This window comes from Chinchilla lanigera, unplaced genomic scaffold (assembly GCF_000276665.1).
Source record: "Chinchilla lanigera isolate Chin_1 unplaced genomic scaffold, ChiLan1.0 scaffold00067, whole genome shotgun sequence".
In the NCBI taxonomy this organism is placed as follows: domain Eukaryota; kingdom Metazoa; phylum Chordata; class Mammalia; order Rodentia; family Chinchillidae; genus Chinchilla; species Chinchilla lanigera.
In genome coordinates this window covers 1267368-1293087 of record NW_004955468.1, presented here as the reverse complement: position 1 = coordinate 1293087, position 25720 = coordinate 1267368, and the positions used below count along the sequence as shown (strand labels likewise).

At 52.0% G+C, this 25720-nt stretch overlaps 1 protein-coding gene across 2 annotated transcripts in view; it reads left to right on the top strand.

The window, feature by feature from the left end:
• The window catches only part of Sipa1l3 (signal-induced proliferation-associated 1 like 3), a 226426-nt gene that overhangs the window by 145440 nt on the left and 55266 nt on the right, over positions 1 to 25720 (top strand). For both annotated transcript variants that reach the window (XM_013522426.1, XM_005399879.2), the window contains exons 8-12: positions 1374 to 1531; positions 7606 to 8182; positions 16400 to 16674; positions 22024 to 22275; positions 23317 to 23454. In XM_013522426.1, the coding sequence (XP_013377880.1) occupies positions 1374 to 1531; positions 7606 to 8182; positions 16400 to 16674; positions 22024 to 22275; positions 23317 to 23454 (1400 nt within the window). The remainder of the gene's footprint in view (positions 1 to 1373; positions 1532 to 7605; positions 8183 to 16399; positions 16675 to 22023; positions 22276 to 23316; positions 23455 to 25720) is intronic.

Below are 25720 nucleotides of genomic sequence, written 5' to 3'. Positions count from 1 at the left end.
AGGCTAAGGCAGAAGGATCACAAGTTCAAGCCCAGCCTGGGCAGTTGGATGTAGCCCAGTACAGAGGCCCTGGATTTGATCCACAGCACTGCAAAGAAAAAAGGGGGGGGCATGTAAAATTCTGGCTCTTTCAGTCCATTACCTCATGACAAAGGCAAGTCATTTCACCTCTGAGATTCTCACTGTGAAGACAGTAAAAAGAACTGTCACACACACACACAAAAAAATGTTGCCTTACAGGAGTGGGAAGGCTCAATGAGATTAAGCTGTGGCTGTCGGATGACCCTAGTACAGGACTGGCCACCGCACACAGCTCCTTTATCTCGCGGTTTAACATGGTAGCGTTCAGAACACACAAGAAGAGCTAAGAGATCGGAAGGATGAGTTGAGCTGCTCGTTGTGTCCAGATTTTACACCAGAGCCACCTCGTGCCAAGTCCCAGGGGGCTACCGTCTGTGGATCTCATCGAAGTCTTAGGTTCCGTATTGGGTGTGCAGGGACTCGCGTAAATAAGAACAGTGTAAGCTCAGCAGTTAGGCGGAACACCGTGACTCTATCCCCATGGGTGGAGGCGCCGTGTCTTCCTCACAGACTGACAAGCAGAGGGGACAGGGCAGGACTCCCCTGGGCCCACCCCAAGCCCTGCCATCCCGGCCTTCTCCACTGAGGCGTCCCAGGGGGGATGTGGCCTGGAGTCAGCTTGCCCGTATTCTGGTCAGACTGCCATTGTCCATGAGTATGGCTTAGAGCACGTCGAAGGCCACCAGCCTGTGCTGTCCTTTAGTAAGTATAGCTTATTGGGCACCTTGTGTGCCAGGCAGTGTCCTGGGTGCCGAGGATGCAGCTGCGGGCAGTGAACACAACAGGCAAAATGCCTGGTCTCCTGGCGCTGACACCTGAGTGGGAGAAGACAGACAAAAAACTTGTGGAAGAAGGAAAGCCCCCACGTGCCACATGTAATGTTCAGTGAGGGAGCAGGAGGGCAGGGGGGCCGTGTTGGGTCCATGAAGAGGGACTTTTCAGCAAAGACCTTAGGTGGGGAAGGCAGCGACATGGGGACCTAGGCCAGGAAACAGCCAGTGCAGAGGCCTGGGAAAGCAGCAGGGGCCAGCGATGGGGCGGGCCACTTGTGCCTCCTGGGCAGCAGGAGGGACTTCGTCCTTGAGCCAAGTGAGATGGAACCACAGGGGAGTCTGAGCAGGGGGATGCGACCTGACTCCAGCGCACAGCTTCCTTCTGGCTGCCTGCGGGGACAGACTGCGGGGACGGGCCAGGGCGGGGGAGATGGCAAGGACCTGCTGCAGTGGTCCAAGCAGGACCCCCGAGCCAGCCTGTGACACTTCCCTCTCTGTCCTCTGGTGTCCATTTCCCAGCTGCTGAGGAAGAGGCACATAGGGAATGACATCGTGACGATCATCTTCCAGGAGCCGGGGGCGCTGCCTTTCACCCCCAAGAACATCCGCTCCCATTTCCAGCACGTCTTCATCATCGTCCGAGTGCACAACCCCTGCACTGAGAATGTCTGCTACAGGTATGTGCCGCCATGCCCGCGCATGCCCGCAGGGCCCACGAGCCCCGTCACCAGCAGTGGGTGGCACCAGAAGGGTAACCGGCCAGCCAAGCGAGCTGCCCTCTGTGCTGCTCTGTGGTCCTGAGGTCAAGATAGAGCCCAGTGAGAGAGGGAGCCAGCAGAGGGTTGGCTCCCTGGGTCACATAGGACGTGATCAGGGATTGTGTCTGCCTGCGTTCTTCTGTTGCAAGTGGCAGAAAACCTACCTCAGGGGCTGAAGACAAAAAGGTAAGTTGTACATATTGGCTTTCAAAAATGGCATGTGCAGGGGAGGCAGGGTAAGAGAATTGGGAAAATAAAGAATCAAGTTGTATCATGTACAGATACAAGTTATCTGTGATGAATGTGATCACTATATATACCGAAAATGCACCAATAAAATCTGCTTGGAAACTGGAAAAAAAAAAAAAGGCATAAGCAGTGGTACACCCCTATTATCCCTGCACCCGGGAGGCTGAGGCAGGAGGATCACAAGTTCAAGCCCAGCCTGGGCAACTTAGTGAGACCCTGTCTCAGAATAACAAAAGGCTGGGGATGTAACTCAGTGCAAAGGCCCTGTGTTCACTCCCCAGTACTGGGGGAGAAAAAAGCATGTGGCCAAGCACAGTGACCCGGGCCTATGATTCCAGCTACTCAGGAGGCTGAGGCAGGAGGATTGCAAACTCGAGCCATCCTGGGCAATTTTGTGAGACCCTGTCTCAAAATGAAAAGGGCTTGGGAAGTAGCTCAGTGGTACAGCGCCCTGGGTTCAGTCCTAGTACAGGGAGAAGAGGGGAATATGGCTTGTGGAAGTCTTTATGCGCCCCTTTGCTTGTTGACAACTCTCACTTAACATCCCATCAGCTGCATGACCAGGAGGAGGGCTTTTCTTTCCCAGAAGCTGAGTGGAAATAGAGTGGGAATGGAGACCCACTAAGCTGGTTGGAGTCAGGTACTTTCCTAGAGCCAAAGGCCAGCCAGGCCTGGGCACAGACCACAGGACGGAGACCTCTCCAGGAGTGATGGCCTCAAGGAAAACCCTGGCGACGGAAGGATGGGGGCAGGGGAGGCAGAGATCACCTGCGGAGGTGTTCACGTGGGAGGCAGGGTTGAGGGGTGTGAGTTCACTTACGGACAAGTGGTACAGGCCTGAAATCCTCCTAACAGCAGTCCATGCCCAGGGTGATGGCCACCCCCACAGGGCAAAGAGAAGGGGGCTTTGTCCTTTGAGACACCTACTCAGTAACCCAGGCCCCGGCCGCTAGCTGGGCCTGCGGACTGGGGAAGCGGCAAGGCGTGCTGCTTTCTGTTTTTTGAAAATGGTTTGAAATTGAAAGGATATCAAAGTGTGTGCAGATAAAAGTCTCCCCCAAACCGCCCAGCTGCCTTCACCGTTGACACAGTTCTTGTGTTTCCTGACCCTTCAGGCACATACAGCAAACCGTGTAAGTGCCCCTTTTCCACTTTGGAAATATCATACATGCTGTTCTGCATCTATTCTTTCCACGCCACCATCTCTGAGATCCTTCCATCCCGGTACATAAAGTGCTTTTTGCCTCCTTCTGACTGCTGCACATTCGGTGGTGTGGGTGCGTGATAATCTCCCGCTGTTCTCCGTGAAGGGGCGCTGGGCTTACTTCCTGCCATCCGCGATGAATGACCTTGTGTCTGCTCATTGCCCCGTGACCAAGTGTGCAGCTGTAGGATAAGTTCCTCAAGCAGAAGCCCTGGGTCAAGGGTGTGCATTGGTAGTCTTAGTGAAATTGCCCGAGTTCACCAGTTTCTTCTGCCAGCTGGGTGTCCCAGAGAAGGGAGGGGCCTTCCTGTGTGCAGTGCCCTCGGTGAGAGCCGCTGTGCCAGTGCGTTCTCATGGCTGCTGGGGGCACACTGCATGGCGGGACCACCGTGTGGGCGTGTCCCGGATGCAAGGCCTCCTTCCCCAGCCCATTTGTTCTGGAACTTAGAGTGGCAGCTGCCTTGAGCTCTGCGTGGGGCTCAGGCCACTCAGGTGATGCCAGGATTTAAAGGAGCATGGTTCCTTGGCAGCTGAGAGGTGGCCCTGGTGAGGGAAGGTGGGCGACGTTCCCACACACCCAGATCTGATCCTCTTGTGATCAGAGGTGGAGGCTGAGTTGGCCTGGTGGCTCTTCTCCTGTCCCGTGCCTCTCCCCGTCCCCCGGTCCACTTCCGCCTCCCCAGGCAGCCCCTGCTTGGTCTCTTCCAAGGAGAAGAAGGTGGACAGCTGCTTTCTGATGCTCCAGCCTTCTTGCTTTGTGCAGCTTAATTTCAAATATTTTTATTATGCAATATTTTAACCATTCTGAAAAGTGCAGAAAATAATGTAACAGACACCCGTGTGCCCACCACCAGATTTAACAGATGTTACCATTTTGCCTTAATTGCTTCAGTTCTCCCCCTCCTCTCTCCCTCCCTCCCTCCCCCTTTCTCTCTCTCTCTCTCTCTCTCTCTCTCTCTCTCTCTCTGTTTTTTGAGACAGTCTTGCTATTTAGTTTAGGCTGGCTTCAAACTCACAGCAGTCCTCCTGCCTCAGCTTCCCAAGGGCTGGGATTACCGTGCCCAGCTCTTCTTCATTTTTAAAGAAAGAACTGTTAGAGCTCTAACCAAAGTGGCCCTCACCCACCCCTATCACTGCTCTCTGGGCACACCTGACCTTGTGTCTCCACTGTAAGAAGGAGCTTGGAGCCGGGTGTGGTGGCGCATGCCTGTCATCCCAGCACTCAGGAAGCTGAGGCAGGAGGATCATTGCGAGTTCAAGACCAGCCTGGGCTACAAAGTGAGCTCAAGGCCAGCCTGAGCGGCATAGTGAGACCTGTCTCAAAAAAAAAAAAAAAAAAAAAAAAATAGAGCTTGAGCCCCACCCCATTCACCCTGACCTGCCCTTCACCCCAACCCCTAACCTCTCCCTTCAGCGAATTTCTAATCATCTTTCAGATGCCTCTGACACCTTCTAGTGGTCAGTACCCCCTCCCTGTGCCCTTGCCAAATGGGTTTCTTTGGCATCGCTGCTCTGAGCATAAAAACAATTCACTCGCCTGACGTGGTGGCTCACATTCATAATCCCAGCCCTCAGGAGTCTGGGGCAGGATTGCATTTTCAAGGCCAGCCTGGCTATACAATGAAACCCTATCTCAAAAAACAAACAAAAACCACAAACAAGCAGACGGACTTGCTGGTGTGGCTTCTTCCTCCCTTAAAGGCAACCTGATGTCACAGTTATCTTCCTGTGTCTGTTACGGCACAGTGCTTGGCCCGTATGGCCCCACAGGGCTGGCTAGACAAATCCCTGGCCCATAGATTGTAGGCCCTGAGGATTGTTAAATCAACAATTGTGAACATTCTAGAAAGACTTACTGAGCCACAGGACCACAGGCATCCTGGTGGTCATGCCGTGCTGTGGTTGTATAATGAGTTGTTAGCCTTTCCCATTTCTGAATGGTGCACCAGCATCGTCCCTGAGCCTGTGTGCTGCGGCTGGGGATTTAGCTCATCAGCACAGTGCCTGCCTGGCAAGCACAAGGTCATGAGTTCGATTCCCATTACCGGGGAAAAAAAAAAAAAAAAAACTTTAGGGGCTGGGATATAGCTCAGTGGCATAAGTGCCTGCCTGGCAAGCACAAGGTCGTGAGTTCAATCCCCGCCACCTCAAAAAAAAAAAAGAAAAGAAAAGAAAAAGAAAAAGCCTGAGCCTGTGGGTTGTAAGCAAGCCTCCTTCTTCCTGCAGGGAAGTCAGGGACCAGCTGTTCTGACTGTCCGGAACCTTCAACAGTTTGCAATTTCATGATTTTTATAATCATAAGTCAGAACAGTGAGAAAAGCCAAAATCTGTCCTTTTAGGCAACCAAGTGCTGAATGAAATCACAAAGCTCTTCCCATCTGTAAAGCACAGAGGAATCACACTGTGAGCCAGAGTTCGGGACTGACCCAGGTGTGGTGGTGCGCACCTGTAATCCCAGTGCTCAGGAGGATCACTGCAAGTTCGAGGGGCTACAGAGTGAGGCCCTGTCTCAAAAACAACAACAAAAAAAAAGAATGAAGGTATTGGCAAGGTCCTCTCATCCATGCCCCTGCCAGGGCCAAGGCCGCGCCCATAGAGTTGCCGCAGAGGGAAGCGTGCCTAGTTTGTGCAGCCCTTGAAGAATGTCTGCCTGTTGCGGGAAATCGTGCACCCGCACCTGCACCAGGCAGGATCCTTTTCTGCCTTTTCTCGGTGTATCTGTTGTTACAGGCCCAGTTGTTACTTGAGTCGGGGCTGCGTGCCAGTGCTAGTGCTGGGGGAATGGAGCCACTGAGGATGGGACCTGCCACACAGGGCGTGAAGGGACCGTGGATGGAGCGGATAAAGAGCGAGGGGTCTGACTCATCCACCAGGGTCGTGAAGTGGCTGCTATCTTTCCAGTCCCCTGCACTGGTTCTGTTCTGCATGAGGCCACTGCTGTGGTCTCTGCAGATCGTCAGCTTATTGTCACTCTTTTTTTTCCCCTCCAGTACTGGGATTGAATCCTGTGCCTTCTCAGTGAGCTAAGCTCACTGAGCCCTTTTTAAAATTTAAAAAAAAAAAAACTTTTTTTTAAAATTTTGAGACAAGATTTCATTAGGTTGCCCAGGCTGGTTTCAAACTTGTCCTCCTGTCTCAGCCTCCCAGGGTCCTGGCTCTGTTATCCCGCTGTGTGCCACCTGCAACTATCAGAGATCCAGAGAGAGTCGGTGATCTGTTGGGTTTCATTGAAGGGGGTTCATGAACACACTAACTGGGGCATGGGCAGGTTCAGGGATCTGGTATGGGAAAGTGAGGCATGCAGGGACTCCCAGTGGAGGGAGCTATCGCTCCCTCTCCCCTAGGCTTGGCAGGGACAGGGTGATAGGAGAAGTGCCTGGGAGCTGCGGGAGCTGAGGCCTGGGAGAAGGGCCTCTCATAAGAACAGTGCTGCGGGTAGGACCAAGGACCAAAGTCAGTCCACCAGGGGAGGAAGGAAAAGAAAGAAATACAAACATGCATCACTTGAGGATTGGGACACTTTCTGAGAAACGCATCATTGGCTGATTGCATCGTGTAAACACAGGATGTACTTGCACAAGTGCCTGCAATATCATAGGTGATACAGTTTTATGGGACCACTGTCACGTAAGTGGCCTATCAAATGCTGGCTTGGTGGCACATACCTGCAATCCCAGCATTTGGGAGACTGAGGCAGGAGGATTGCCTCGAGTTTGAGGCCATCTGGGGCTACATAGTGAGTTTGAGGCTAGGCTGAGCTACATAGCAAGACCATGTCTCAGGAAAAAAACAAAACAAAAAAACAGACAAATAAGTGGCCCATCACTGCCCTAGAGATCATTATGTGGTGTTGACTGCACTTCAGCCTCTGTATCCCCATCTTCCTGTCTCCCGCCAGTGCTTCCATTGGCCAGATTCAACTGGAAGCCAGATGTCAGGGCCTAGGTGACATAGATATAAAGGTCGCCCTTCCAGAGCAGGGCAAATGGGAAGCAGCACACACCACCAAGGCCCCCTGTGGTCTGGCTACTGGTGACCTTCCCAACCTCCTGCTCCTTGCTCCCTGAGCTCTGCCTGGGCCCCCAGGGTTCCTTCAGCTCTGTGTGTGCCCTTCCTACTCGGCTGTGGTATGTGCCGTGCCGTCCACCTGCAGTACTCTACCCCAGCCCTGCTGCCCGCCAGGTTGTGACCCATGAGGGTCCGAGCTAAGGGAGGAGAAAGGAGGTGAGGAGGTGGACTATGGACCTTGCTCAGAACTGGCTGTCTCCGGGAGCTCCCTGCCCACCCTCAAAGTCTCACAGGCAGAAGCCAACCCCAGTCTCCTCCCTGCTCCATGGGTCTCTCGGAGGCTCCTGCATTCACAGAAGGGGAACTCGTGGGTGTGGCCCAGTGGTAGAGCACTTGCCAGGCATGCACAGGCCCTGTGTTCAACCCCCAGCCCTGGGAAGGGGTTCACCTCTACTTTTATCGTGTGTTTTTCTGTAAAGAGAGGCTTGACACTTTTTTTTTTCCCACATCTAAATAAGTTTTCCCTCTTCAGCATGGCCGTGACCCGATCCAAAGACGCTCCTCCCTTTGGCCCCCCCATCCCCAGTGGGACTACATTCCGCAAATCTGATGTCTTCAGAGACTTCTTGCTGGCCAAGGTGATTAACGCTGAGAATGCTGCACACAAGTCTGACAAGTTCCACACCATGGCCACCAGGACCCGCCAGGAGTACCTCAAGGACCTGGCTGAAAACTGTGTCTCCAACACCCCTATCGACTCCACTGGCAAATTCAACCTCATCTCCCTGACCTCCAAGAAGAAGGAGAAAACAAAGGCCCGGGCAGGCGCGGAGCAGCACAGCGCAGGGGCCATCGCCTGGCGGGTGGCTGCTCAGGACTACACGCAGGGTGTGGAAATCGACTGTATTTTGGGAATTTCCAATGAGTTTGTGGTGCTCCTGGACCTACGCACCAAGGAGGTGGTATTCAACTGCTACTGCGGGGATGTCATTGGCTGGACCCCAGACTCCTCGACCCTGAAAATCTTTTATGGCCGAGGGGACCATATCTTCGTGCAGGCGGCAGAGGGCTCTGTGGAAGACATAAGGGAAATTGTCCAGAGACTGAAGGTAAGAGAGAGCTCAGTGGTACGGAGGCCTCAGGAAACACTGAAATACTTCCCTTCGCCAGTCAAGCAGGCTGGAACATGAATTGGCCCCAAGAAGATCAGAATTACACACTGTGTAATCTGGGGGTGGGCTCTACAGCCCAGGTTCTTCCTGAGGAAGGTTTAGGCCAGGGGTCTGTGGCTTTCCATACCGCCACCTCGGGACAGAATACATACTTATTAACCCTAGGAGTAGAAAATACAAGTTTAAGTCCATGTTAAAAATGTGAGTGAGTTTAGGACTATATGTCAGTGGTAAAGACCTTGCCTAGCATGCACAAGGTCCTGAGTTTAATCCCCAACAGTACAAATATAAATAAATAAGAGTACTTTTCTAGAAGAATTAAAATTAGATTAAAAAGTTCCAGACCATTAAAGAATAGAGCAGAGGCAAGAAACAGAAAAAAAATATTAAGCCGGATGTGGTGGCACACACCTGTAATCCTAGCACTTAGGAGGCAAAGGCAGGAAGATTGCTGTGAGTTTGAGGCCATCCAGGGCTACATAGTGAGTTCAAGGCCCGCCTGAACTACACAGTGATTCCCTGTCTCAAAAAAAAAAAAAAAAAGAAAAGGAAAGGAGAAAAAATATATTAGAAAGCATGATCGGGCCAGGGATATAGCTCAGTGGCACAAACGCCTGCCTGGCAAGCACAAGGTCCTGAGTTCGATTCCCAGTACCAAAAAAACCAAACAAACAATATATATAACAAACTTAATGAAAGCATGATGAAAGAAACAAGCATAAAATTAAATGGCAAGAATAAGTTCCATGTTAATAATCACAGTAAGTGTGAATGGTCTAATTTCCCATGTTAAAAGACAAAGATTCAGTCTGAATAAAAATCTTACTGTAAAAACAGTAATAATCCCTGGGCTTAGTGGTGGAACACTGGCCTTAGCATATCACTTACCTTGCTGTCCTGGTGGACAGCTCAGAGTCACATTATGGCCAAACCAAGAGTGGCAGATTGGTTGGTAATGGTTGCCTGAAGCATCATGCTAAGAAGTATCCAGGCCACACCTGAGCACTACAGGACCATACACTGTGATCAGCACTGTGACTGTCCCTGAAGCAGGTTTAGTGGAGTGGTTCATCAACTGTGCTAAGAGAAGGCAGCGAGAACACAGGGCCTAGAGTCGGAAGGCCTGGCTCCAGGTCCTAGCATTGCCATTTTCCAACTGTGAAACCTCCTAATCAAGTTACTTAGCCTCTGTGTGACTCAGTTTCCCTAACTGAAAAACAGAAACAAGAATTATTCTCTCTCATATGCAAGTTTTAAGGATTGAATGAGTTACATCACCCAGACAGATTTGCCTGACCTGGTGGGCCTTGCCCTCCTACTGCCGCTGTGACTGGTGGTGTCAGAGCCCATTTAGGCCTTTTGTATTCTATCGTCAAGATCAGGTGGGATTGGTAAAGCCCTGCTCACCATTTCCCTGGCTTTCCGTATCATGCAGCTTCACAGGACAATGGCCGGTGTTTAGATTTCCTGTTGGAAGGTGAGATCCAGGAACTGGGGTTTCATTGATTGGTTTGCTCACTTGCTGATCTTATAGGCTTAGAACAGGGCTGGCCCATAGTAGATATTCAATAAACAGATTAGTAGGGTCAGTTGAGTGAGTTTGTTGAAACTTCACTCTCTGCTAAGCATTCTATATGCATGATCTCACATAATTCTCCCACCTAAATACAGGTCCAAATACAGGTCCTGTTCTTGTCCCCACTTGACAAAAGAGGAAACCAAAGCACAGAGAGGTACAGATACTCATAGAGATTGAACAGCAAATAGACAGCAGAAGTAGGGTCTGAATCCAGATTTTTCTGACCCTAAAACCTGCCTCTGTGACTGCACCCCAGTGCAAGCTGCCTGTGGTCTCCCAGATTACTACGGTAGCCTCCCCACTGGTTTTGCACCTCCAGCTTTGCTTCCCATGGTCTATTCACAGTGTGGGAGCCCAAGGGACCTGATTATGCCACTGCTGTGCTCCAAGCCTCAGCTCCCTCTAGGCAAAGGCAGAGCCCTTGCACTGGCCCACGTGATACTTGTGGTCAAGTCCCTATTGGCTTTTCTGACCTGGTGTCCCCCTCACTCCACCCTAGCCACACAGGCCTCTGCTGTTCTCCAGTGTGCTGGGCAGATGTCTGGACTCGGCCTCTCGCTGGAATGCTCTTTGTTTGATCCCCCCTTGGGTTGTTCTGTCGCTTTCTAAAGCCTTTGATCTAATGTCAGTGAAGTCTCACCATCTGACTTTGCAAAGCCCCTCCCCCAATTTGGCACAGAGTGTACTGCCACCTGCACTGCCTGCTTCTCCATCATCTGATGTGTCACCCCTGTGTCTTCGGCACCCAGGCCAGAATCTGGTACATGGTGGCACTTAGTCTGCTTGCAGAACATGTGCTGTCCTTATAACAGGGACAGGGACCGTCATGGGGGCCAGCTGTGGGTCAGACCTGCTCTGCCCTTTATGTGGCTTTGCCCTCTTCCTCACAAATGCCTAGTGAGGTAGATACCATCATCATCCCCACTTCACAGACGAAGAAACTGAGGCCTACAGAGATAAAGCAGCTTGCCCAGGGCCCAAAGTAAAGGCAGAGCCTGGGTTCTTCAACACCAAGTCATTTCATCTCCCACACCCTGACTGCAGCTTTCGTTTCCTGAGCAAGGACCATGCCGGGCACTATGCCAGGCTACACATTCTACCCACATCCTCTCAGTGCCACTCTGTCCCACCCCCACCCCCGTGCCCATTGTTGACACAGTCCTCTTAGAGCACATTTCCATGGCCACCTCCACCCCCAGTCTCAACACTCAAAGCCTGCCAAGGAGTCAGTGGGCTGGGAAGCGATGACATAAGTCGTCTCCTCTGAGAGGGCAGTGTGTCTCTTTCTGTGACATCTTCCAGGGCAAACTGCCCCTGCCCTTCCCTGGCAGAACTACGTTCAGACCCAGAGCTGACTGACTCCACCACCCCACTGTCCTCAACATCCTTTTGATGAGTGAATCATGTCCTTTTGTTTGTTAATCAGACAGGTTTTACTCTGTGCTGGCCCTGGCTGATCAGTGCTGGAACACAGCAGTGAGCATAATGGGCCCAGGCCTGCCTTCATGGGGCTCCCATCCAGGCAGATACAGAACAAGCAATTACAAGTACCAGGAGGTTAAAAGAAAGGTGTTGAGAATGTTAAGAGAACCTGTCATAGGGACCTGAGCTAGACAAGGCGGTCCCCAATCCACAACTTGGCTACAGCTCCAGACAGAGTTGGTTAGCAAAGCTTAACAGAGGATTTCATATGAATCTGGCTTTCCTTGAAAAATTGGGGGACCTGGTTATCCTGGGCTCATGTTTGCAAGAGCGGTGGTCAGTCAAAGTGGGATGATGGGTTGGTACCCTCTTTAGTAGGGGCACAGTGTGCCCTTTGGCTGTGACTCACAGCCCACGTCCCTCGCTAACATCATAAACGAGAAAAACGAAAGGTGCAGCGTAGCACCAGGTAATCAGTGGAGGGGCCAAAGGCAGGAAATGTCCTCATCTGTAACACAAGCAGAGGAGCTGCCCCTGCCTTGTAAGTGAGAGACCCATGAAGTTGGGCGTGGAGAGGCTTTAACCCAGTGCCTAGGGTCTGGCTGGGCAGCTGCTGAAACCAGCAGGGGTTTGTTTGAGTTGGTGTGTGGTTGGGTATCATAAGTGGCTCCCTAAGCCCTGTGGCCTTTTTGGAACCTTGTAGACACCAGGGATGGTCCTCTTCCTCGTGCAGGTTCTTGGATTCGCTGTAAAAGCAAAGGAGACAGAAGTTTCGGGATCCTCTCTTGCTCTCTCGCTCTCACTCGCTGTCTCTCTCTCTGTCCTTCTGCCTCTCCCTCCCTCACCAAATGACCCAAAGCAGCTGCAGCAGATACAGACTGAGCTGCTAAAGAAGTACAATAGAGACCTCGAGATCTAGGAGCTGAGCTAGGACTTTATTTCTCTTTTAACTGGCTCTTGGGCTGGCAGGGGAGCTCAGGAGCTCAGGGGCTCACGTCTCTTGGTCCTCTGGCTCCACATTTCCCTCACTGCTGTAGAGAGGTATTGTGTTAATCTGCACAGCCAATGCCAAGTCATTCCATGTCCACGTTCCTGTACCCAGGGAAGAACACATGAGTGTGGAGGGCAGGCAGTTCTGCTTTTAACAACCAAAGTTAGGCCAGAAGTAGGGGCCCACACCCATAGCCCCAGCTACTTAGGAGGCCAAGGTGGGAGAAACTTGAGTTCAGGAGTTTGAGAATAGCCTGAGCAACATACTGGGACCCTGCCTAAAAAGAATCCGAAGTCGAAGTTCTATTATTTCATATTCCACCAGCCAAAATTAAACCATATGTCCTTACCCAGCCACAAGGGAAGTGAGAAATGTTACCCTTAATGAGGTGACGTCAGCAGTCAGTGGTGTATGCCTGGAATCTCAGGTATGCCTCTAATCCCAGGTACTTAGAAGGCAGAGGCAGGAGGATTACAAGTTTGTGGCCAGTCTGGGAAACTTTGCAAGAATATATATATATATGGGCTGGGCATGTAGCTCAGGGACAAGCTTGAATGCTTGTCGAGCATGTGCAGGGCCCTAAATTCAATCCCTAGTGTTGGGGTTGGAAGAATCCCTTTTGTAGTGAGGATCTTTCCCCCATAGGAAGAAGGGAACAGTGAGCGCAGGCGGCAGTGGGCGGTGCTCCTGCAGTGTGTGCTGAGCTGTGACTGACACTCCGTCTGGGCCTTTGGAAGATGGAGTCCTCCCCATGACGGCAGCATGGTATTGGGCATGGACACGCAGGACTTTATAACCCACAGCCAAGCCCTTTGTTTCAGTTTTTGAGTTTGTTTGCTCATTCTTTCAGCCAAGCTCTTTGGACAAAATGACCACATCAAAGGAAAGAATCGTGACTCCCAAAGCAGAAGTAATGGGCTAGGATAAATCCGGTGACAGCTTTCTCTTTTGAGGAACGCAGTCAACTTCCTCTTCAGCCACTTTTAACGTTTTTGTTTTGTTTTGTTTTGTTTTTGAGACAAGATCTTGCTATGTAGTTCAGGCTAGCCTCAAACTCACGGCAATCCAAGCGCTGGGACCATAGGCATGCACCACCGTACCTGGCAAGTTTTACCTTTTAATTACAGAACATTTTGGGGTCGGGGATCTAGCTCAGTGGCACAAACGCCTGCCTGGCAAGTGCAAGGTCCTAAGTTTGATTCCCAGCCCCCCCTCAAAAAAAGTAAAGGGGAGCATATAAACCCCAGTTGCCACTACAAGCCTCAAGACTCACCTGCTCATGGCCATCATGTTTCTTCCTTCCCTCTGATGATTTCTAAGCAAATCTTAGATATCATATTATCTACAAACCTTTCAAAGTTTATCTCTAAAAGATAGACTCTTCAAAATAACAATTTTAAAGCCAGGCGTGGTGGCGCACACCTGTAATCCCAGCACTCGGGAGGCTGAGGCAGGAGGATCATTGTGAGTTCGAGACCAGCTTGGGCTACAAAGTGAGCTCAAGGCCAGCCTGAACTGCGTAGCGAGATCCTGTCTCAAAAAGACAAAAAAGAAAAAGGAACAATTTTAGCTGAGCACAGTCCTGCATGGCTGTAATCTCAGCTACTTGGGAGGTTGAGACAGGAGGATGGTGCATTTGAGGCCAGTCTGGGCAATTCAGTGAAAATTTATTGCAGCTTGTTTTAAAAAGGGCAGGGGAAGTACTGATGTAATTCAGTGATAGAGCAGGTAGCTACCCTGTGTGAGGCCCTGGATCATTCCCCAGGCACAGCAAAAAATAATGGCAGTAGTTTTGTCATCACACACATAAGAAGTTAACAGTAATTCCTTACTGTCACTTCAGTAGCCACCCGTGGATGGGCAATGAAAAATTTTACTCAGTCATAATCAGCAGCGTTAAAGGATGGGTCTCCTAGTCCATTTAATATGATATAACAAAACACTTTACAATGGGTATATAAACAGTAAACATTTATTTCTCACTGTTTTGGAGCCTGGCAAATCCAGGGTCAAGGCAGTAGCTGGTCTGGATTCTGGCACCCACACTTTCTGGTTCCTACGTGGCACCTGCTCACTGAATCCTCATACTTGAAAGAGAAAAACAGCTCCTTGAGCCTTTTTTTCCGGTACTGGGTATTGAACCTAGAGCCTTTGCACTGAACTACAAAGCATGAGGCAGAGGTATAGCCCAGTGGTAGAATAATAACCTGACATGCAGGAGGCCCTGGGATCCATTATCAGCAACACACACACACACATACACACACATCAAAGTATATCACAGTGAAAACTGAAAAGTAATTTTTTGTTCGTTTGTTTGTTTTGTTTTGTTTTCCGGTACCCGGAATTGAACTCACGACGTTGCGCTTGCCAGGCAGGCGCTATGCCGCTGAGCTAGATCCCCAGCCCCTTGAAAAGTAATATTGTGTGAAGTGGACTCTTTCTTGAGACAGGGTCTCACCATGTAGTTCAGGCAGACCTTGAACTCACAGCAGTCCTCCTGCCTCATCCTCCCAAGTGCTGGGATTACAGGCACGTGCCACCATGCCCAGAAGAAACAGGCTTTTAGCCACGCATACTTCCCCGACTTCCAAATTCCCACTACCCAAACCAGGGCCCCCACAGATGTGCTGACATTTCTGAGTAAGTGTTTTGCCACCCAGCCTGTGCTAGTCACACTCAAGACTGTGATGGATTTGGATTGCAAGGAATATCTGTGTCTGGATGCGTGTAAATGTGTGAATATGTAGTTTGTGACATCCGTATTTCTTCCAGCGGTAGTAAAAAGAGTGAAAGCTGGCACTCCACAGTAATAGCACATTAAATAGCATCATTTCTAGCTAAGGAACGACTTCTCATGGGAAATTTGAACATTACTTGTTCTCTTTCCCTAATGCAGTTTTAAGAAGAGAGTAGGCAGATCTTGCTATAACTGGCTGGTGAAGTTCATCTTTTTGTATCCCCAGAAGAAGCAGAACCACTAATGGCAAGCCGAGGGCCCGGGGGCTCTAATCAGCAGATTCTTAATTCTCGAATCTTACATTCACAACGTGAGCAATGGGAAAATCTCACACAAGGGAAGCAGGAAACAGGAAATAATCGGAGCAAGACTCTGGTCTTGTCGGCTCCCTCTTGTGGGGAGCTTTGATCAGAAGATGGGGTTTACGCTTCTGGGAATGATGCCACCAAATGGGAGGATATTGTATACATTAGTCACTTCCCTTGTTGCTGGGACAGAGCAACCAGCACCCACAACTTAAAGGAGGAAAGGTTTAGTCCAGCTCGCGTGGCAGAAGTTTCAGTCCTTGCACAGTCAGTGGCACAGTGGACGGGCACAGGCGAAAGAGAGCTGTTCGCGTCCTGGCAGCCAGGAAGCAGAGAGGGAAGGAACGAGCCAGGGAGGGAGAGATGCCCTTCCAGGTCACACCCAAAGTGGCCCCAGTCTCCCGATGAGCCCCTTCCTCCTAACAGCGTGTCAGGTATAACATCTCCGTAATCCGGTCCCCTTCGGAAGCCGGCTGGTGAGTGCAGGAGGCCCTTAGGGGACTCTACGTATAAACCGTCACACGGCATGGGTGCCCAAGCTGGAGAAGGCCCCAGTCTCGCCAGTCTGTTGCTTCTCCCACTGGGAGTCAGTGTGTCAGACAGGATGTATTAGTGGCTCAAAGCAGCCAAGATATGTTTCTTGCTTGCACTACATGTGTGCCCTGGGCATGGCTGGGGCTCTGCCGCATGCTGTTCCAGCACTGGGACCCCTGCTTTCCAGACAGCCGCTGCTATCGAGAATATCTGAGGTCTCTGGCAGAGGCAAAGAGCCCACATAGGGTCTCTGCTGGCAGTTCCATCCCCCAGCCCAGGGGACCTGGTCTTCCCAGTGCCAGCTCACCCTCCCGACCACAGTGGCCCAGCCGTGCAGTCCTGCCGGACCTGAGGAAGGAGGGAGACAGGGACATTTGGAAACCCAGTGCACCAGTAAGCCACAGCTGGCCTATCCGCGTTTCCTCTGTGAGAACCTGAGCTGGCACCAGGTGATGCTCCCCCTCTTCGTAACCTAGCATTGCCTGGGAAGGAGAGGAGGAGGGAGTCAGCAGGTCCTCGTCTTCATGGGGGCCGGGGGCTCTGACCTGAGTGTCTCAGGCTGGCTCCCATCTGCTGCCCGCAGGTGATGACCAACGGCTGGGAGACAGTGGACATGACCCTGCGGCGGAACGGACTGGGGCAGCTGGGCTTCCACGTGAAGTATGACGGCACAGTGGCCGAGGTAGAGGACTATGGCTTCGCCTGGCAGGCTGGCCTCCGACAGGGCAGCCGGCTGGTGGAGATCTGCAAGGTGGCTGTGGTCACACTGACCCACGACCAGATGATCGATCTGCTGCGCACGTCTGTCACCGTGAAAGTGGTCATCATCCCACCTTTTGAGGACGGCACACCCCGAAGGTGAGAGCTGGAATGGGGTCAGGGACTGGTGGCGCCCAGAGGCCTCCCTGGCGCTGCCACCCTAGGCTTCAATGGAGGGGCTTGATAAGCCCTGTCTCAGCGAGAACAGTGACAGTGGTGACAGTAGGAGTGAACGCCCCGCCGGGCCAGTTACTGGTTTAAGCTCCTCGGGTGCAGACTGTCTTGCATGTGCTCCGCAGCAGCCCTGATGCCTCATTCGCGTCTCTAGATGAAGCTCACAGTGTTAGAAGCAGCTCGCTCAAGAGCACACTGGACCGCACTTTGTTCAGCCCATGTTCGCTAAGCCCCTACTATGCGCCAGCTCCATCCCCAGTGCCAGGGCTAGAGCGGTGCACAAAGCGAGGGCCTGCTCTCTTGGAGTTTGTGTTTCCTGGGGGAGGACAGGGAGTAAAAGTAGACACACACTATAGGACCCAGTAGTGATCACTTCTAAGAAAGAAATAGAAACAGGATCGATGGATGGGGCTACCGCGTGGCGGGAGAGCCGCTTGCAGGTGGGCGGCTCGTGGCTGAGGCAGCCATGTGGTTTTGGGGGCCAACAGGTTCTCGATGGAACCAGCCAGGGCAGAGGCTCCCTGTCGTGGGTATGGAACAGCACAGGCCTGAGCAGAGTGAGCCTGGGTGTGAGCTGAGAGAACAGCCCAAGCGGTAGCGCAAACAGAGACATTTGATGGGCCATGGCAGCCACTTGGGTTTTAGTCTAAGCACGATAGGAAACCAGTAGAGGGTTTGTTTCTTTTAGTTTCTTCTTTTAATGAAACATTTCAGACATAATAAAAGTTTGCAATTAAGCAGGGCTTGGTGGCACACTTGTAATCCCAGCACTCTTGGAGGCTGAGGCAGGATCACGAGTTTGAGCCCATCCTGGACAATTTAGTGAGACCTTGTTTCAAAACAAAAAAGGAGATAGGAGTGGGGCGTGGTGCTGCACACCTGTAATCCTAGCACTCAGGAGGCTGAAGCAGGAGGATGGTTGCGAGTGAGGCCAGCCTGGGCTACAAAGTGAGCTCAAGGCCAGCCTGAACTGCATAGTGAGACCCTGTCTCAAAAAAAAAAAAGAACAAAACCACCTCTGCCTGGAGCTATGCGCAGGCCCCACCCGCTGGATCTCTGCAGGGGCAAGCATCGCCAGGGTCACCTCACAGGCAGGTTCCTGGCAGTCGTGTTCCTTAGGCAAGGATGAGACCCCCCTGCCTCTGCACACACACGGACTCGCACACACGGTAAGCCACCTTGCCCATATCTGCCTTTCCAAAGCCATGGAACACAAGAAAGGCCACAAAGGACAAGCAGGTGGGGACAAACCAGAATTAGAAGGAAGTCTGCATTCTCTGGCTCTAGGGAGACAAGGCCAGGAGATGCAACCAGACAGACAGGTTCTGTTCCCTACCCTGTTGAGGAGGCTGGTTGTCCCACCCTCTTCACGAGGAGGCTGGCAGGGAAACAGGATCTCCCATTTGCAGGGCTGGTGTGGGTCGGGGCCTGGGTGGTGTTTGTTGTTCTTCAAATGCGGAGGCATCTAGCTGACCTCATTTGCAGAGCTGATAACCTCAGCTCAGGAACCTTCTAGCTTCTCTGCAACCCGGGCTCCTGGCTCAGATGTCAAAATAAGCTCAGGCAGGATGGGCAGCAAGACACTCACCGCCACCACCCAAGCTTTGTGTAGTGTGCCTTGGGACCCCTTGCACTTTAGACATTCAGAAGACAAGGGGATCTCTAGCCCGCCCCCGGTCACAAGACTAGAATTCACCCCCTCCCCACAAGGCCGCTTGGAACCCAGGGCCTCATAAATGCTAGGCAGAGCCAGGGGTGGTGGCACATACCTGTAGTGCCAGCAGTGGGGAGGCTGAGGCAGGAGTATCACCATGAATTTGAGGCCAGCCTGGGCTTCATAATGACTTCAAGGCCAGCCTGGAATACATAGCAAAACCGTGTCTTAAAAAAAAAAAAAAAGCTGGGCAAGTGTTCTGCCATGGAGCTGCACCCCGCCAGTCCAAAGCTAGAATACCTAAGCAATCCCTGCACCTCTGGGTCATCACTGAGCTGGGCCAGGTAGCCAGGAGGACATCCCTAGGCCTCTGGTGTGTCACGATAAGGTTGAGGATGTGTAGCTTAGTGGTAGAGCACTTGCCTAGCATGCATGAGCCCCTGAATTCGATGCCCAGCAATGAAAAAGAGTCTCATCGTGACCTTGAGTGCTTCTGCAGGCCCAGGAGGGATGCTCTTGTCTTTGTCACTGTCTGATGGGGACAGCAACCTTGAGACGTGTTTAACCTATTACTTAGTCCCAAGGTCTCTGATCACAAGGGTTGGGAGCTGTTCCCTAAAAAGAGAAATTGAAATCCCACAGGTGAGTGAGTAGAAGGAATAAGGAAGATGTCCCTGGGGCCCTGAGAAACTAGGCTGTCGGGATCAAGGGAAAGGAGGCAGTAACGAGAGCCCAGCGCAGGTTCCTCCCTCGGACCTGTCCCACAGGTGGCCCCAGGTTGGAACAGAATAGCGCAGTGTTGGAGGACAAAGGCCACAAGCAGCCTAAATACCACCAGTGGGGAGCTGGCTGGGTAAACGCCAGGCATCAGGTGATATAATATTGATTGGTTTGTTTGGTTTTGGTTTTGGTTTTTTAGGTTTTTTTCCAGTACCAGGAATCGAACTCATGACCTTGCGCTTGCCAGGCAGGCGCTATGCCGCTGAGCTAAATCCCCAGCCCCAATATTGATTGTTTTAAAATGAAATTAACCAGGCGTGGTGGCACACATGTGTAATCCCAGCCCTTGGAAGGCAGAAGGTTCACAAATTCAAACCCAGTCTAGGCAACTTAGTGACTTAAGCAAGACTTTGTCTCAAAATATAGCTCAGGGTAAAGGTCCTGGGTTCAACTCCTAGTACCATAAAAAAAATTTAAAAAGAAAAAAGTTAAGCAGTTTGTAGAGATAGCTTGGTGTTAGAAAATTTGCATAGCATGTGCACAGCCCCAGCGTCCGTACCCCCGCAAAAAGAAAGGGAAAAAAAAATTTTTTTGAGACAGAGTCCAGGCTGACCTTGAAGTCACTGCGTACCCCAGGCTGGCCTCAAACACAAGGTAATCCTCCTGCCTCAGCCTCTGAGTGCTGGGATTACAGGCATGGACCACCACACCCAGGAACAGAGGGGAAAAAATTAAGTAAATGTGTTTGTGCTGCAGTGGCCTGGTAAGATGTATTGGTTTTTTGTTGTTATTTTTGGGTGGGTTTGTTTGTTTGGGGAGGGTTTGGGGGCTTGGGGGGGTTGTTTTTTTGTTTTTGTTTTTTGAGGCAGGGTCTCACTGTGTGATTCAGACTGGCCTTGAATTCGCTGTGTAGTCCAGGCTGGCCTCAAACTCACAGCAATCTTCCTGCCTTGGCCTCCCAAGTGCTGGGATTACAGGTGCGCACCCCATGCCCAGCTGTTAGCATGCTATTTTTATTACTATTTCAAGTTACATCTGCTTATCTGCATATTTCCAGAAGAATACATGAGAAACTGAACAGTGGTTGCTCCTGGTGGGTGAAACTGGGGACAGGGATGCCTTTTTATGCCATTTTAATCTTTAAGAACAGTTCAAAACTTAGACAGATGAAGTGAGGCTTTTCAAATGATACTGTGCACCGCCATCATCACATGACCCACAGTGATACGCAGGTCCTGGGCCCGGCCCCAGGGAGATTCTGATCCATATGATCTGATGTGGGCTCAGGAACCTCATTCTTTACGGAGGACTCGATACTTTAGATGTGGGGTTTCAGATCACAGGGGAAAGCTAGAGAGGAGAAGCCAGGGAAGAAGTTTTTCCAGAGCCTGCAGCTGGGTATGCCTGGGCTTTGGGAAATGTAAGGAGACTTCAGCCTCTGAATCTGAGAGAAGAGCAGGGTCCCAGTGCTGGACCCTGCCCGAGACTACCCCCATCGTACAGATTAGGAAGCTAGGGCTCTAAGAAGGAAATCCCTAACCCAAAAGCATGCAGGTGGTAAGGGCTGGGACACGAACCGCCCATGTGTTCCCAGGAGTCTGCCTGTGACACCCACCTGCTTTCCCTGTGGTCGTTATTCTCATGCAGTCTTCAGCTTTATGGGGACACAGCTCTGGACCCAGCTCAGCAGCTCCTATAGAAATAGGCCTTTTCCGCTCAGTAGTTTTGGAAATGCCTCCACACAGTTGATCTCACTGCTCTCCTTGGGCCTGCCTAAGGCACATGACAATCCTGTGCTAGTCGGTGCATACAGGGGAGAGGTTTCCGATTGGACAGGCCTGGGCTGCATGCACGTACCTGGAGCCAGGAAGTAGGGTCTGCCCCAACCAGAACACAGAGCTATCAAAAGAAAGGGCTGTAGGAGCCAGGCAGGCAGGAGCACCGGGTGTACACCACCTGGGAGACCGATGACGCCTGCCTCCACCTCCATAGCCTGCCCTTCTACAGCTCTGTCAGATATCTGTGTCATTACTAGACCCCAGCTGGTGCCTGATGAGACGTGGATACCTAGGGGTCCCCACAGACAGCTACATGGAACTTCAGGGACATGGCATGTCAGGCTGAGGTGCCAGGGCACATCCTCATGTCACTTTCACTTGATTCCTTAACGGTAGCAGCCAGATCTACCAGACCTTTTACCCGGTGGCTGTGAAGGTTCTCTGGGCTCCAGAGAAGCCTCCAAGATCAGCATAGTAGGGGCAGCAGAGCTTCCAGACTGAGCACTCCTCTGAGCCCAGCGCTCACAGCTGCTGGGGGCTGGATTTCCTGAGCACAGCCCCTTCTGGGGCTCCAGGCCCCGCCCGTGCGGAGGTGCCAGCCCGCCCACGTATCGCCCCACCTCGAGCCGGGATCCTGAGGTGTGTGTGCCAGCCCTGGTCTGGGGGGAGTCACAGGCCGTTCTGCATCTATTTCAAGGTTCTGGGTTTCATAGCTTTTTTTTTAACTACCCTGTAAAGTAGGTCACCTGTTCCCCTTCCAGCAGCCTTTGAGATTCTTTGGAACAAGACAGAGACTGTCCTTTGATGCCGAGGGCATCCGCCTTTCCGGCCCGAGTACCGCTAAGGGGGGCCCAGCCGGTGCACCGGGCACTGGCCAGCTGGAGGCTTGGGCTGAGAAGGGCAAGAATGCGAGGCAGGGTGGGGATGGGGAGAGGGGATGAGGTGACAGGGCCGGCAGTCGGAGCCCCGGTGTCAGGCCGTGTCCTAGATCTCTGAGCTGGTAAGTTTCAGACCTTGTTTGGCTTTTAAAATAGGTCATCATGGTTCAGCTACCATCAGGAAAATCTGGCCCTGTGTAAAGGAGGCTGCCGGGGTCTCAAGTAACCAAGTTGTTCCCCCCAGGGGCTGGCCGGAGACCTATGAAATGAATACCTCGGAGCCCAAGACCGAGCCGGAGAACATCACCCCTGGGGGCCGGCCCCCCTACCGCAGCAATGCCCCCTGGCAGTGGAGCGGCCCTGCGTCCCACAATTCTCTACCAGCCTCCAAGTGGGCCACCCCGGCCACCCCGGGTCATGCCCAGTCTCTCAGCCGGCCGCCAAAACAGACCCCCATGGTCCCCTTCCGTGAGTCCCAGCCACTGCACAGCAAGAGGTAAGGACCCCAAGGGCACCCCCCTTCGGCCCTGTCTCCTACCTGCCCACACCGTCTCTCCCCTCCTCGGTCTGTGACCCTGTCATCCGCCATCTCCCTCTGCTCCCTCCCTCTCTCCCTCTACTTTCCCATGGGGCCTCTTGTGCTGGACAGGGCTGCTAGAGGGTGGAAACCCACCTACCAAGTACAAGTTAGAACTCTGCTTTTTTTTTAAAGATGAAGGGCCTGACAAGCACAAGATGATAGAACAGTGACTTCTCAGAGTCTGGGAGGGGGAAAAAGAGCCATGTTCCAGTCTCAGGACGGGTGGCCAGGCCACTTAGGGAGTTTGACAGTGTTAAACTTCTAGATACTGTTTTGGCCGGGCGTGGTGGCGCACTCCTGTAATCCCAGCACTTGGGAGGCTGAGGCAGGAGGATCGTTGCAAGTTCGAGGCCAATATGGGCTACAAAGTGAGTTCAAGGCCAACCTGAACTGCACAGCAAGACCCTGTCTCAAAAAGACCAAAAAAATTTTTAAAAAAAGATACTGTTTTGAATACAGTATATACTGAAAGATAGAAAGGGCTGGGGACATGCCTGTGTGTTAGAGCACTTGCCTAGCATGCATGAGCCCCTGAGATCCATCCCTGCACTGAAAAGAAAAGAAGTGTATCCTGAAAATGAAGCAACTGGGCTGGGTGTGGTGGCGCATGCCTCTAATCCCAACATCATGGAGCCAGGGAGGCTGAGGCAGGAGGATCACTGCAAGTTCAAGGCCAGGCTAAACTACAAGACCTGTCTCAAAACAAAACAAAAAAAACCTTGCAGAAAAGCACATCCTCTAGGAGAAGGACAAGAGCCGGAAGAGGGGGCCATGGAAACCCAGCTTCTCACTGCCCTTTACTCAGCTTCCATCTCTTCATCCAGAGAGAGGATAGTAGATGAGATGTGGTCAGGCCTGAGGAAAGATCAAAAAAAAAAAAAAAGAAAAGATCATCTGTGCCCTTGAGGTTGGGTACCTCGCCATCACTCGTGTTTTCTCCCTGTTGTCTCTTTCCAGGCCTGTGAGCTTCCCAGAAACCCCTTATACAGCATCACCAGCAGGGGCCGACAGAGTCCCTCCCTACCGACAGCCTTCTGGGAGCTTCTCCACTCCGGGTTCTGGCACCTACGCAAGATACAAGCCATCCCCTGAAAGGTCAGTCTCCTCTGGTTTTCCAAATTAGAGTCTGGTGAAAGCTGCGGATCCTTCTTCCCCAGAGAGTGCCCCCACCACAATTTTATTTGCTACTTTATAGGGTTTCTGGGCCCCAGGAGGTCATCAGAGCACCCCCAAGGGATTGTGTCTCACATTTAAATGTATGTAGGGCTGAGCTGGACTGGACGGGACTTGCCACTGGCCTTCCTTAGAGCAGAGTGTGGGTTGCCATTGTCTTGACACCTGTTTACTTCAAGTCAGACCATCCTCCATCCAGCCTTGCAATCCTCCCGCCTGCCTCTAGCTCCCACCCGTGAAGACCAGGCCATAAGCAGTAGCTCATTCTCGTGATCGGTCAGACTTCAGTCCTACCCCTCGGAGCTGTCCCCAGCGTGGCGGCCTGAGAGATTGTCCCAAATGCTGTGTGGTGCCCCAGTGCCATCGGGATAAACCCAGACTCTACCACTTGGCAGGCAGGGTGGGGCTCCAGCCGGAACTTGTGGCCATGGGGCCTTGTCCTCGCTACCTCCATGCTCCCAGCCTCCCCTCGGCAGCCAGAGGGTCTTTCTGTGTCTGGCCATGTCTGTCCCCTGCCCTACACCTTCCCTCAGCTCCCAGCACCCTCAGTACACATCCTCGGCCCCCCACCATGGCCTCCCAAGGCTCTCGCTCCTTGTAGGACACACGGCAGCCCCACTGGCCACTTCCAGATTTGTGTGCTGGCTGTCTGCATGTCTCAGCCCTGGCCTTGGAGTTTGTCACCTTCCTCACCCCACCCTCCATGCCTGAGTTTTGATGCTGCTCCTGCTGGAAGCCTTTTCCAGCCTCTGGTGCCAAGGGAAGCACTGCCTCTGTGTCCCTCAGCTCCCTATGTGTCTCTTGACCAGAGCCTTGAGGAGTCTGTTCTCTTACCCTAGTTAAGGGCGTGTGCGCGCATGTGTGTGTGCGTGCGCGCGCTTGTGGAAAGAGAGTGCACTTCAGAATCTAGGCGTTTGCAGGTCCTCCTTCATGTCCGCTCCCCCACAGAGCACAGGGGCTGACATATGGCAGAGCCTTCCTGTGTGGTCAGTGAAAGGATGAAGTGAGTGGGTTTGTGTAAATGAAACCACCCGCCATTAGACAGGGACGACCCCTCAAACCAAAGGTTCTCTGTCTAGTCACCCAGAAGAGGACTGGTTCGAGAACAGGAGACAAGGAGTTTCTGGCCTGGCAGGTCTGCGGCAGGACACGCTGCACCCTCATTTGACTTTAAGCCTCTGTTGTCAATTTTGGGAGACAAACCCACTATTTCTTTTTTTTTTTTGTGGTACCTGGGATCGAACTCATGACCTTGCGCTTGTACTTATATCACTGAGGCAGGTACTTATGTCACTGAGCTATATCCCTAGCCCGTGGTTTCTTTTTTTTTTTTTTTTTTGGCTTTTTGGTTTTTTTCCGGTACCGGGAACTGAACTCACGACCTTGCGCTTGCCAAGCAGGCACTTTTGCCGCTGAGCTAAATCCCCAGCCCCTTCTTTTTTTTTTTTCCACTATTTCATCTTTTAGTGGCCACCACTGAGCTACTCATTTATCCGGAGCCCTGCTGTACCCTCGCTGACCAGTGGAGAGAGGACCTTACAGACCATGTGAGCGCGTGTTCCCACAGAGGAGGGCGCACAGCCCAGCTCCGGAGAGCCGGGCTGGCTGCCCGGAGGAAGCAGCATTTGAGCAGAGCTTAGAGAGATGAGCAGGATTTACCGCAGAGAGGAGGGAGCAGGCCGTTCCACACAGAACAGGGGCCATAGGCAGGAATAAGCAGAGGGGTGTGGAGGGAAAGAGGCGCAGAGAAGAACTGGTACGTGCACGTTGCGAGCAGGAGTGGCCGGGCCACAAAACGGGCCGAGCGTGGAAATGCAGGGGGTGTGGAGTGATGGGCTGATGACAAAATGGTACTAACGTTATTGAGAACAATTGGGGAAAGTTTTCTTTCCCCAAAGTCTTCGTGTTCACTCCTTTATTTTCTCAACTTTTTATTTGGCAATAATGTTTATAGGAAGTTGCAAAGAAATCTCCAGGGAGAGCCCATGAACCCTTCACCTAGGTGTCCCCATTGTGAACGTTACAGCTTACAAAATAAAATTACTTATTTTGAGATAGGGTCTCACTAAGTAAGTCTCTAAATCGCTCGGGCTAGTTTTGAAGTTGTAGTCCTCCTGCCTCAGCCTCTCAGACTGCTGGGATTAAGGCGTGTACCACCATACCTGGCTAGTTTCTGGAGTTTGACTCT